The sequence below is a fragment of the Amblyraja radiata genome, chromosome 1 (assembly GCF_010909765.2).
Source record: "Amblyraja radiata isolate CabotCenter1 chromosome 1, sAmbRad1.1.pri, whole genome shotgun sequence".
NCBI classification, from domain to species: domain Eukaryota; kingdom Metazoa; phylum Chordata; class Chondrichthyes; order Rajiformes; family Rajidae; genus Amblyraja; species Amblyraja radiata.
In genome coordinates, this window is record NC_045956.1 from 77,370,939 (window position 1) to 77,384,607 (window position 13,669).

Genomic DNA, 13,669 nt, shown 5'->3' on the forward strand with positions numbered 1-13,669 from the left:
CCCCATTCCCTGGGGGGCCACAGTGCTCACTTAGGCGGTGCTTTGATGGTTCTGCCACTCGCCGACAATTGGCGACAAAGCTCCGCTCTATGATTCGAAGAGGGGTTTCGACCCGAAACATTGCCTATTTCCTTCGCTCCAGAGATGCTGCCTCACCCGCTGAGTTTCTCCGGCATTTTTTGTCTACCTTCGATTTTCCAGCTGCAGTTCCTTCTTAAACATCCGCTCTTGGCGGTGCGCTTGTGCTCTGCCTGCAAGTGTCTGCTGCCTGGGTCTGGGGGCTGGAAAGCAAAGATACTAGAGGAGCTATCTTTGCTGGAAAGGGAGGTCTGTGGCTCCAGCCTCCCTGACTCAGGCTATGTGCCACTCCGGGTGCACTCCGTGTACACGCTGTCACTCCTGGTGCCCGCCTGGGCCCGGGCTCCCCGGCCCCCAGTCTGGGTCCTTCCTCATGTTCCGTGTAGAAAGGAACTGCAGATGCTGGTTTAAACCGAACATAGACACAAAAAGCTGGAGTAACTCAGCGAGACAGGCAGCATGTCTGGAGAGAAGGAATTTGTGTCGTTTCGGGTCGAGATCCTTTTTCAGACTGGAGAAGGGTCTCGACCAAAAACGTCACCCATTCCTTCTCCCCTCCTCATGTTACTCTGGGTGCACGTTGTCCCCCCCCCCCCCCCGTGTCGCTGCTCCCCTGTGTCCTCCCCGTCTCCTCCTGTCTCTCTCCGTCTCCCAGTGATTCTGTCCCCCCCCGTGTCTCCCCCCATCTCTCCGCCCCCCGTCTCTCCCCGGCCGCCCCTCTCCCCCCCATCCCCCCTCTCTCCCCGTCTCCCCTCTCTCTTTCCCTGTCACCCCTCTCCCCCGCCTGTCCCCCTCTCTCCCATCATCCCCCCGCCTCCCTCTCTTCCCCCACCTCTCTGTCTCCCTCCCCATCTTTCTCTCTCCCTCTCTACAACCACCCTCTTCCACCTCCCTCTCACCCCCCCCCCTCTCCCCCCCCCCCCCCCCCCCCCCTCTCTCCCTCTCTCCCTCCCCCTCTCTCCCCCTCTCTCCCCCTCTCCCCCTCCCCCTCCCTCTCCCTCTCCCCCCCCCTGTCTCTGGGGAAGGCGCTGCTGCTGCAGTCGGAGCTACAGGTGGAGCGGCGCCGACGCCGCGCTCTGATTGGTTGTGCGCTGCCTGAAGGCGGGTGCGGGTCTCCCGCTCACTCACTGTCCGCCCGCCCGCCCGCCTGTCCGGCCGTGGTGGTGGTGGTGGTGTTGGTGGTGGTGGTGTTGTTGGTGGTGGTGGTGGAGGTGATGGTGGTGGTGCACGGCCAGCGATCCCAGCCCCTCCCTCCCACAGCCTGAGCCGCTGACCGCGTCTCCCACAGTCAGCCATGGGGAATGCGGAGAAGGTGCTGGAAGGGGCGGCGGGGGTCGTCCCCGTCTCCCTGCACAAGATCGTGTGGAGGAACGTGGTGCTGATGTGTCTGCTGCACCTGGGCGCCCTGTACTCGCTCATCCTCATCCCGCAAGCTCATCCGCTGACCTGCCTCTGGGGTGAGTGAGGGAGGGATGGAGGGAGGGAGAGGGCCGGGCCGGGCCGGGCCAGCAGGATGGCGCAGTCGCCCGCGCAGCCTCGTCTCTCGGGGGGTTCGCCGCCCCCACAGGGACCCGTGAAGGGGACAAGATGTCGCTGTAAATTACATGGGAGGGAATGAGCCCTTCGTACACTGAAGAGCAGGTTGTTGTTTGTGGGCCGACCAGAGCATGGTGCCCCCAGCCAGCCCTCATCTCCCACAACGTTGACCTCCCTCTCCCTCTCCCCATCCCTCAACCCCCCATCTTACTTCTTCCACCTACCACTCACCCAGTATCTTTGCTCTCACCTTTCCCCACCAATGTCGACCCTCAACCCTTCTATCCTTGCTCCCCCCCCCACCTTCATACACGGCCGCATCTTACCCTCTGGCATTCAAATCATCCACGTCCCCAACCCCTGATATCTTTGTCCCCAACCCCTGATATCTTTGTCCCCCACCCCTCACTCGGCTCTCAACAACTTTAATCTTTATACTTGTTCCCCTTCAGCCCAGCTGAACGTGTGTTCTCCCCCCCCCCCCCTCCCTCCAGCTGCCTGGATCCTCCGTGTTTCACACGAAGCCCAACTGTGATTAATGGTATGAGCATGGACGGTGTGGAATTACATTGGTGAATAAATAACGAATAAATAAATAACCAAAGACTGTCTAAGGTCACTGTTAAAGAATTGTCATGTGTCTGGATGTCAGCGGTGATAGGAAGACGTTAGCTTTAATTACACATATAATCGGATATTACAGTGCGAGCTGTTTTAAAAAGAGTGCAGTGGTTACAGAGAATAAATTACAGTTACGGAATGACACGCCAGGTTTGATTCTAACACCGTAAGTATCAATGTCTGTATGAATCGGGAAAGCATTAGTCCCTAATCTAGTATCATGTGAATAATTAAACGTTGTTAACTCCGTTTTAAATGGTTATCTGCTTATACGTGTACGCTGCATGCTTGACCATCTTTAAACAACTTGGGTTTGAAGAAGGGTCTTGACCCTAATCGTCACATATTCCTTTTCTACAGAGATACTTGCCTGACCAGCGTAGTTACTCCAGCTTTTTGAGTCTATCTTGGGTTTATTTAACATTTTTTTATTGCAGTATTGTAAAAGCTCCCGAGGCATTTTCCAGGAATGGTATCCGTCATACTTTGAGGTGGAGGATATCAGGAAAGATGATAAAAATTCAGTCTGCCCCTGCAGATGTCAAAGGAAGCAGTTGAGGTCATCTTCTTTTAATATCCCAAGGGAGTCAAAATATTGATAACATCTATACCTATTTTGGGCAGAAAGAGTTTAGATTGATTCATGATGGAATTATCTTGGATTTGTTTAATTTAGTTTATTGCCAATTTTGAGTTGGAAAGTGAAATAGTTAATAATTCAGTCTGGAGTTATATCTGCCAATGGCGATCAAAAACTGCATGAGAAATTGATCATGCTCAATCTGATAAGGGAGGATGTTTATAATGTATTTCATATGACTAGTTGAAACGGCCTTAACGCATTCAAACAACTCCATCAGAAATAGATTTTAATATTGTTAAATATCTATGGGCAAGATTTGGTCAACATTAAGAACATTTAAAATTTAATCTTTTGAATTCTGATTTGCAAAAATAAAATTTGTAGTGAGGTGTGTTACGAAGGTAGACAAATCTCTCGGCATGATCAGATATATCTGAGGACACTGGAAGTTGGAGAGGAAATTGCAGGTGCGCTGGCTGAGATTTACAAGTTGTCATTGTATGAGGTGCCACTGGAGAGTGGCAAATGTTGTACTTCTATTCCAGATGGGCTGCAGGGATAAGCCTGGGAACTACAGGCCAGTGAGCCTAACATCTGTGATCAGAAAGTAACTAGAGAGTATTCTGAGTGATAAGATATACAGGCATTTAAATGGACAAAGGCTGATATGGGATAGTCAGCATGGTTTTGTAGAAGGGATGTCGTGTCTCACGAATCTGTTTTTTTGAAGATGTGACCAAAAAGGTTGATGAGGACAGAGCTGTAGATATTGTATGTATGGATTTCAGCAAGGTATTTGACAAGGTTGCGTATGGTAGGCTGCTCTGGAAGGTTAGATCGCATGGGATCCAAAAAGAGATAGCTGAATGGAAAGAAAATGGCTTCATGGAAGGAAGCAGATGGTGGTAGTGGAAGGTTGTTTTTTACAGGAGGCCAGTGACTTGTGATGTGCCTAGGTTCTGGTGCTGGGGGCCATTACTGTTTGCCATCTATATCAATGATTTGGATGAGAATGTACAAGGAATGATTAGCAAGTTTGCAGATGATACTAAAGTGGGTGGTATTGCAGAAAGTGAACATGGTTGTCAAAAATTGTAGTGGGATCTTGATCGGTTGGGCAGGTGGGGTGAGGAATGGTTGATGGAATTTAACACGGAGAAACGTGAGGTGTTGCCTTTAGGGATGTCTAACAAGGGCAGGACCTACATAGTGAATGGGGAGTGTTGAAGAGCAGAGGGATCTAGAAGTGTAGGTACATAGTTCCTTAAGTGGCATCACAGCTAGATAGGATGGTCAAAAAGGCTTTCGACGTTGGCCTTCATCAGTCAGAGTATTGAGTATAGAAGTTGGGAGGTCATGTTATGGTTATATAAGACAATGGTGAAGCCATATTTAAAGTTTTATGTTCAGTGTTGGTCACCATGTTATAGGAAGGATGTTGTCAAGCTCGAAAGGGTACAGAGAAGATTTACGAGTATGCTGCCAGGAGCTGAAGGCCTGAGTGATAGGGGGAGGTTCAGCAGGCTAGGACTTTATTCCTTGGAGTGCAGGAGGATCTTGTTGAGGTGCACAAAATCATGAGAGGAATAGATTTGGAAAATGCACAGTATTTTGCCCAGAGTAGGGTAATCGAGAACCAGAAGATATAGGTAGAGGGAGAGAAATGGTTTAAGAGGAACCTGAGGGGCAAATCTTTTTACACTAAGGGTGGTGGGTGTATGGAATAAGCTGCCAGAGGAGGTAGTTGGGGCAGGTACTATCTCAACGTTTAAGAAACATTTAGACAGGTACATGAATGGGATAGGTTTAGAAGGATATAAACCAAGTGCTGGCAGGTGGGACCAGTGTAGATTGGGCATGTTGGGTTGCATGGGCAAGTGGGCCGAAGGGCCAGTTTCCACGTTATATGACTTCATGGCTGAGTTCATGGCTGTCTGACATACTGAAGTGTAGCTCTTGGATAATAAAATACGTCCAGGTTCCATAACACACATATAGGCACAAATCCATCATTTGTAATAGATTCTAAATTATTTGGATATCCTTGAAACTGTGGTTACAAGATTACATTCATCCATTCTCAATGACGTTTGTAGCAAACCCATTAAAAGGTATTTTGTTGTATTACTAAAATTATTAGGGATTTACATGAGATTTAGATATGGAGTAAATCTTCCAAGATTTAGTGTGTAGTATTAAGATTAATACAGATTATAAATAATCATTTTGTATGTAGATGGGAGTTTTTTTTAAAAACAATAATACGATTAAAGTGGGTGATTGCTAAATAATCTGATTTGCATAGAAGATGTTAAGATTATCGTACAAAGAGAAAAGTAACAGCCTTTTAATGGTGAACTAGACCAACTGGGTCACTGTCAGACGGGAGGCCTGGACCCCCAAAGCAACCCGTTCCCCCAACATAACATTCCACCACTCACCCATAGGCCCAGACGGGAGGCCTGGTCCCCCAATGCAACCTGTTCCCCAAGGCAATATTCCACCACTCACCCGTTTCCCCAACGCAACCCGTTCCCGCAATGCAATATTCCACCACTCACCCATAGCCCCCAACTGCGCAAGGGCTGCTCATTTCAGCTTATTCACCCTCCCTAATCTTTAAACTTTAAAAAAAAAAATGCAATTGCACTTACTAACTAGCAGAACTCAGTGTACTGTGACTTTTAAAAAAAATGCATTTGCAGCTGCTAGGGCTAACAGGATTTGGTGTACTTGGATAGCAACATTTTTGCGAGCAGGGCTACAATCTGATTGTGACATCATAGCTGTAAGCACAGGGAAGAATTTTTTCTCAAATTGGGGTTTTGTAAATCTAAACATATTAATAACTTGTGAAATATAACATCAATCTGAACGAAACATGACACAAACCACCACAGGACAATTGTGAGTAAGGTGGTGCAAAAATAGATGCGCTTTCGTGTACTGTTTTGGCATAGGTCCAGGATCATATACGCGCGTATAGATAGATAAAAACAAGATGAGAGTTTTAGTAATATACAAGTGCAGACCCGTTGGGTCTGCTCCCCCAACGCACCCGTTCCCTACCTGTAGCCCCCACGGGAGGTGCTGTCCTCCAACTCAAGCCGTTCCCAAACATAAAATTCCAGCACTCCCCTTGCCTCCCTCAGCAGTGCTATTAAAAAAAAAATTCCAATTGTACTTGCCTTGCGTGTTGCAATAGCAATTAGCCCTCCCCCTGCTAGACTATCCATTATGACATCATTAGTTCAAGCTGCCATTGTGATGTCATAATTTGAAGCTGGTCGTGTTGAAATTCAAAGACGTCATTATTTGAAGCAGGTCGGTTTGAAATTCAAGGTAATTAATCAGTAATAAGTCGAGAAATAAAGCATAAAATGTTCAGTGAAAGTGTTCTCTGCCTCGAGGTCTTCTTCTTTCGTGTGGCGTGCACAGCCTAAAGTTGTTGGACAACTTGTTCTATTTGATCTTCCGTTTGTGCACGTCGAGTTGATTGCATTAGTCGAAATAGGGCGGACCACGTGAAGGTTGCAATCTTCCACCCCTCTGCCTCGAGGTGAAAAATGTGAATCAGAATATGTAAAAATCTTGTGAAAGTCGACATTTTTAAAGCTTTAATCGAGAATTGGGGGTAGAGTGCTGACATGGATAGAGAAGTGGTTGGCAGACAGGAAACAACGAGTAGGGATTAACGGGTCCCTTTCAGAATGGCAGGCAGTGACTAGTGGGATACCGCAAGGCTCGGTGCTGGGACCGCAGCTATTTACAATATACATCAATGATTTGGATGAAGGGTTTCAAAGTAACATTAGCAAAGAGGAGGATTCTATGAGAATGCAGGGTGACTTGGACAGGTTGGGGGAGTGGGCAGATGCATGGCAGATGCAGTTTAATGCGGATAAATGTGAGGTTATCCACTTTGGTAGCAACAACCTAAGTAACAACACACGCAGTATGTGGCAGGGAATCCAAGCAGTCACAAACTACAAGAAAACAGTACCAACCACAGACCCCCAGGATGTCACCCTCCCAGACAGCCTTAATACCTTCTACACCAGGTTTGACAGACTGAACACAGACACCCCCTCAAAAGACCCCTGCAACCCCACGGATACTGTTTTTCAGGTGACACCCACACAGGTCCTGAAAGCTCTGAGGCAGGTGAACCCCCACAAGGCTGTGGGACCAGATGGCGTCCCTCCTAAAGTTCTGAAGGCCTGTGCAGAACAACTCACTGGAGTGTATGTAGACATCTTCAATCTGTCTTTAAACCAAGCAGTGGTCCCCCGTATTTTTAAATTTTCCACCATTGTACCAGTTCCAAAAAAACCAAACCCATCCACTCTGAATGACTTCAGGCCAGTGGCACTCACGCCAGTTGCCATGAAGTGTCTAGAAAAACTGGTTCTCACACATATCAATCGCATGGTCCCGGGCACGATCGACCCCCTCCAGTTCGCCTACCGCCCCAACCGCTCAGTGGACGACGCAGTGGCCATTGCTTTACACCACATCCTGCAACACCTGGACAGCAGAGGAACATACGTCAGAACGCTGTTCCTGGATTACAGCTCGGCTTTTAACACCATTCGCCCGGGCAGGCTGACTGAGAAGCTGACAGACCTCGGCGTCCCGACTCCCACCTGCAACTGGATCTTGGATTTCCTGACTGAAAGACCACAGGTGGTGAGGATGGGAAGGAGGGTGTCTGCAGAGCTCACCGTCAGCACAGGATCACCACAAGGCTGCTGTCTCAGTCCCAAACTTTTCACCCTGTACACACACGACTGTGTCTCCACCCAGGAAAATACCATCATTATTAAGTATGCGGATGATACCACCATCCTGGGCCTCATCAAGGGGGGGGACGAGTCGGGCTACAGGAGTCTGGTGAACGACATTCTTGCCTATGGTGAGGTGAACGACCTAAGCCTCAACACAGACAAGACAAGAGAAATAATAATGGACTTCAGGAAAAATCCACCCCCCCTGCAGCCCCTTATCATCAAGGGGACTGTGGTGGAGAGGGTTGACAGTTACAGATACCTGGGATTACAGGTAACATCAGATCTGAACTGGACTTTGAACACTGCAGCCACAGTGGAAAAAAGCCCAGCAGAGACTGTACTTCATCAGGCTGCTCAGAAAAGCTGGTCTGCACTGTCGCCCTCTCACCCAGGTCTACAAAGGACTGATAGAGAGCATCCTCACCACAGGCATCACGGTGTGGTATGGAAACACCACACAGACAGAGGAAGGCTCTGCAAAGAGTCATAAAGACTGCAGAGAGGATTATCAGAACGGAACTCCCCTCCATGGACACAATCTACACACAGCGCTGTCAAAAAAGAGCAGAGAGAATCATCAGAGACACACTACATCCAGCTCACTCCCTGCTCAAACACAAAAACTGCACATACAACCTCAGGCACAGACGAGCAGACAGCATCGCCACAAACAGAACACGCTTTTTAAGAGCTTCTTCCCTGCAACAGTGAGACTCTTGGCCAAAACAAAATGAACTGATGTCCTGATATAGGGTTTGTGCAAGTTACAATGCTCTCACTTTCCTCTTTATATAGGGTTTTAGGCACTTTCTTTCTTTTTTTTAAATTTCTAGAGTAGTATATGTTTTTATAGATTATGTGTCTTCTGTGTGTCTTTTTAATTTTTAATTTGACTTGACTTGACTCTCTGAACAACCGCACAAGAGTTCCTATGTGTGTAAGCACAAATGGCAAATAAAGATTTTGACCTTTGACCTTTGACAACAGGAAGGTAGATTACTATCTAAATGGCGTCAAGTTGGGAAAAGGAAGTACAACGGGATCTGGGGGGTCCTTATTCATCAGTCTATGAAAGTAAGCATGCAGGTACAGCAGGCAGTGAAGAAAGCGAATGGCATGTTGGCCTTTAGAACAAGAGGAATCTAATATAGGAGCAAAGAGGTCCTTCTGCAGTTGTACAGAGCCCTAGTGAGACCACACCTGGAGTATTGTGTGCAGTTTTGGTCCCCTAATTTGAGGAAGGACATTCTTGCTATACAAGGTTAATTCCCAGAATGGCTGGACTGTCATATGTTGATAGAATGGAACGGCTGGGCTTGTATACTCTTGAATTTAGAAGGATGAGAGGGTATCTTATTGAAACATATAAGATTATTAAGGGTTTGGACATGCTAGAGGCAGGAAACATGTTGGGGGAGTCCAGAACCAGGGGCCACAGTTTAAGAATAAGGAGTAAGCCATTTAAAACGGAGACGAGGAAACACTTTTTCTCACAGAGAGTGGTGAGTCTGTGGAATTCTCTGCCTCAGAGGGCGGTGGAGGCAGGTTCTCTGGATGCTTTCAAGAGAGAGCAAGATAGGCCTCTTAAAAATAGCGGAGTCAGGGGATATAGGGAGAAGGCAGGAGCAGGGTACTGATTGGGGATGATCAGCCATGATCACATTGAATGGCGGTGCTGGCTCGAAGGGCCGAATGGCCTACTGCACCTATTGTCTATTGTCTAACCTGTCAAATATAGGGTGCTCATCATTGAGGCTTGTCTCTGCTAGCTGAACCATTGTGACGTCATCAGTTAAAACTCGTGGTTTTAATTTCAAAGTATTTTGACTTAATCAGTAATGAGTCGAGAATAAGTGGAGAAATAAAGCATGAAATATTCAGATAAGGTGTTCTGGCCTCGACGTGAGAAAAATGTCAACTGGAATATGTAAAAATGTAATCGTTACCGCATAGTGTTTTCGCGAAGATGTAAAGACAACCACATATAGACACAAATATACACATGATATTATATTAATATTATTTATTGCCTCCTTTTACCCCATCCCTGCCCTATCTCGAGGGGCAGAGAGAGGGGGGAAGAGAAAGAGAGGGGGGGGGAGAGAGAGAGAGGGAGGGTGGAGGGAGGGGAGGAGAGGGGTGGAGAGGGAGGGGGGAGAGTGAGAGGGGGGGAGATGAGGGGGGTGAGGGGGAGTGTGGGAAGGGGGTGGAGGGGAGGGTGGAGGAGGGGATGGCAGGGGGTGGAGGGGGAGAGGGGAGGGAGGGAGGGGGTGGAGGAGAGAGGGGAGGGGGAGAGAGAGAGAGAGGGAAGGGGGGATAGAGAGGAGGGGGGAGAGAGGAGGGGAAAGAGAGGAGAGGGTGGAGAGAAAGGGGGGGGGGGACAGAGAGAGGAGGGGGAGAGAAAGAGGATGGGGCGAGAGGAGGGGGAGGGGAGCAGGGCGGCAGCTTCCCCATCAGGCGCCGGACCCGAGCGAAGCTGCGGCCGGCGTGGACCCGAGCGAGGCCCGGAGCGATCTGAGGACTGTCAGAAACAGCGTAGGGCCGGCCAATCATGGCTTCCGCGAGAGGAAGTCCACCCATCTGCGTGACGGACGATCGGGCGGGGGAGATGGAGAGGAGGTCGTTCCCTGTGACGGCAGCCACAGCCACTTTTCCACTGCGCTTCCCCGCGCCCGGGCTGCTTTAACGACCACTGCTGCCATGTTGTACAACTTCAAGGAGCCCAGTGGAGCGCGCAGCATGACTTGAGCACAATCTGAGCTTCAATCCAGAACCCTGGGGAGGGTGGGGGAGGGCGGCTGGGCCACGTAACTTGCAGCTCGTCTAAAAGAGTGGCCAGCAGGCTCCGTTGAAATCTCTGCGCAGCTGGCCTCGAGGAGCAGAGTCATTGTGACGTCATCAACTTGCTTCAGCTCGTTAGATTTTAAAAATATCAGATTGGTGAAGAATTTGAAGATATAACTCGGAAAATAATAAATAATAAAGATGAGGCAATTTTTGAGATCATTAAGTAAACCTCTACTGGAATATGTAAAAAGTCACCATTAGCACGTCGAGTTTTCGAGGAGATGTGAATCAAAGATTCAGGGGGGAATTGCGGGGGGAATTGGCATGCGGCGTCACACGCACTAACCACCTCCACACATACACTAACTATCCCCCCCGCACACACGCTAACTACCCCCCTTGATATATTAATATTATTAATTTACTCCTTTTACCCCATAACCGCCCTATCCACTGACGCATAGCCCCTAACTCGCAGGCGCGTCTAGAGGAAGGAGGGGGGGGGGGGGTTAGAGAGTGAGGGCAGAGAGAGAATGGGGAGAGACAGAGAGGGGGGCAGAGACAGAAGGGTAAGAGACAGAGGGAGAGGGGGTGGAGTGGAGTGGAGGAGGAGAAGGAGGGTGGGTGAGGTTGGTGGAGGAGGGGGGCTGAGGGGAGGAAGGGTAGGGGAGGGGAGAAGGGGGTTTAGGGTAGGGAGGGCAGGGGATGGGGGAGTGGGAAGGGGGTGGAGAGAGGTAGATGGGTGAGAGGGGGGGAAGAGAGAGAGAGAGAGAGGGGGGAGAGGGAGAGAGAGAGAGGAGTGGGGCGGGGCAGCAGGTTGCCAGGGCCCAAGCTAGCCCGGAGCGATCCGAGGACCAAAGATCCTATAGGCTCTTTGCTGAGGCCTGCCAAAAGCTTCTGCCAGCGTTACAGAGGATCGGGCCGCCGACACGGACATGGAGAGGTCGTCCCCTGTTACGGGTAGAGGGGAGAGAGGGAGGGAGGAGGTGAGAAGAGGGGGGGGGGGGGGAGCCGGGCGAGTGAGTGGGCTGCAAACAGCGGAGAGGGACAGAACCGGCTTGACTCTCTGGAAACCGAGCGGTCGGACGGGGGATGGGAGGGGCGTGGCTTCACGAGCTGCGCCGACAGTGAGGAGAAGCTTCTTCAGCACACGTGAGCGATCTGCAGAACAAAGATCCTATAGCGGTGCTGAGCTGTAGGATCTTTGCTGCAGAACGTTCTCGTTCTTTCTGCGCCCTTTGAAGAACGGGGAGTGGGTGGGCTAACGTACCTCGTGGAAAACTGCGCATGCGTGTTGACAGCAGCTGCATTAATCCAGAGCGGGGGGGGGGGGGGTGGCACGAGGAAAGGCATTGTGAGGTCAGCAGCTGGGCAACTATAATATTTTTTTTAAATGTCAGTTTGGTTATAAATTTTAGTAAATATCTTGGGAAATAATTGACCAAATTTATAGAGGATTGGATTTTTGAAACCATATGGAAAATTTCTAGCAGAAGATGTAAAAATGTCACTGTTATTGTAATGTCAACAGCTGGGCAGCGGTCAGATTTAGAAAAAAAAGTCAGATTGGTCAACAATTGTAATAAAAAATTCGGGAAAATAATGTGCCAAATATGGAGAGGAGTGGATCTCACACACCACACACACACACACACACACACACACACACACACACACACACACACGCACACGCACACGCACACACACACACACACACGCACACACACACACACACACACACACACACACGGATACTAGACCAACTGGGTCCCTGTCACACGGGAGACCTGGTCCTCCAACGCAACCCGTTCCCCCAACGTAATATTCCACCACTCACCTGTTTCCCCAATGCAACCCGTTCCCCCAACGCAACATTCCACTATTCAACCATAGCCCCCATGGGAGGCCTGATCCCCCAACACAACCCGTTACTAAAGGCAATATTCCACCACTCACCCTTTTCCCCAACGCAACCTGTTCCTCAACACAAAATTCCAATATTCACCCATAGTCCCCAACTGCGCAAGGGCTGCTCGTTTTGCCTTATTCACCCTCCCTCATTTTAAATTAAAAAAAATAATAATTGCACATGCTAGGGCTAACAGGACTCAGTGTACTTGGATAGCAACATTGTTGCGAGCAGGCTACAATCCCATTGTCACGTCAGCTGTAAGCGCAGGGAAGAAATCTTTCTTAAATTCGGGTTTTGTAAATTAAAAAATGTTAATAACTTGCACCTGTTCCCCCAACGCAACCAGTTTCCACCACTTACCCGTTTCCCCCAACGTAACCCGTTCTCCTAACACAATATTCCACCACTCACACATAGCCCCGAACTGAGCAGGCGCTGCTTATTTCCCCTCATCCCCCAACACTCCTCTTCACCCTCTCTCCTCTCCTCGTCCTCCCCTCCCCACTCCCTCACCTCTCCCTAACTCTCCTTTCCCCTAACCTCAGTCATTCCCAGGCCTCAGTCATTCCCAGACCTCAGTCATGACCTCAGTCATTCCCAGGCCTCCCTCCCCCCCCTCCATAACCCCTCTCCCCTCCCTACCCTCCTGACCCGTTGAGCCTCGTTTTGCCAATGCAATATTACACCACTAACCCGTTTCCCCAACACAACACATTTCCACCACTCATCCGTTCCCCCAATGCAACTGTTCCTCCAATGCAATATTCTACCACTCACCCATAGTCCCCAAATGCGCAGGCGCATCTCATACACTCCCTCCCCTTCCTCTTCACCCTCCCTCTTCTCTCCCTCCTTTTCCCTACCCTCAGTCACTCCCTCACCTCTCCCCTTTCGCACTCCCCCACTAAACACAATGTTTAAATACCATTTCTTCTCATCCCCTCTCCCTACAACAATGTAAGAAATCTCTCATTGCACTGGCTGGAGCATATCCCAACACTGCTGATTGGCAGCTGAGATCCCATTGTGATGTCATTGTCGGGTGGCGGAATGTTCACGGCAGCGTATGTAAATGAGACCCCATTGTGATTCGAGGACTGAGATTCCCTTGTGACATCATAGCTGCAAACTGCCAGAATCTCCGAACAACTGTCACAGCATCTGTCAAGTTATTCTTAAAGTAGGTTTTTTTAATCTTGTAAATATCAATAACTTGTGAAATATAACATCAATCTGAACAAAACTTTATACCAACGACCACGGGACAAATGTGAGTTAGGTGGTGCCTTTTTTTTTTTTTTGCGTTATCGTGTACTGTTTTGGCGTAGGTCCCAGATAACATACGCACTCATAGATAGATAG

The 13,669-nt window shown here is 49.1% G+C and overlaps 1 protein-coding gene across 1 annotated transcript in view; it reads left to right on the top strand.

Annotated features, from left to right (window-relative positions):
• The first annotated feature begins 1,228 nt into the window (after positions 1-1,228).
• The window catches only part of scd5 (stearoyl-CoA desaturase 5), an 85,279-nt gene continuing 72,838 nt past the window's right edge, over positions 1,229-13,669 (top strand). Inside the window, exons 1-2 of the mRNA XM_033025089.1 lie at positions 1,229-1,247; positions 1,290-1,535. Coding sequence (XP_032880980.1) covers positions 1,373-1,535 — 163 coding nt within the window. The 5' untranslated portion in view covers positions 1,229-1,247; positions 1,290-1,372. The remainder of the gene's footprint in view (positions 1,248-1,289; positions 1,536-13,669) is intronic.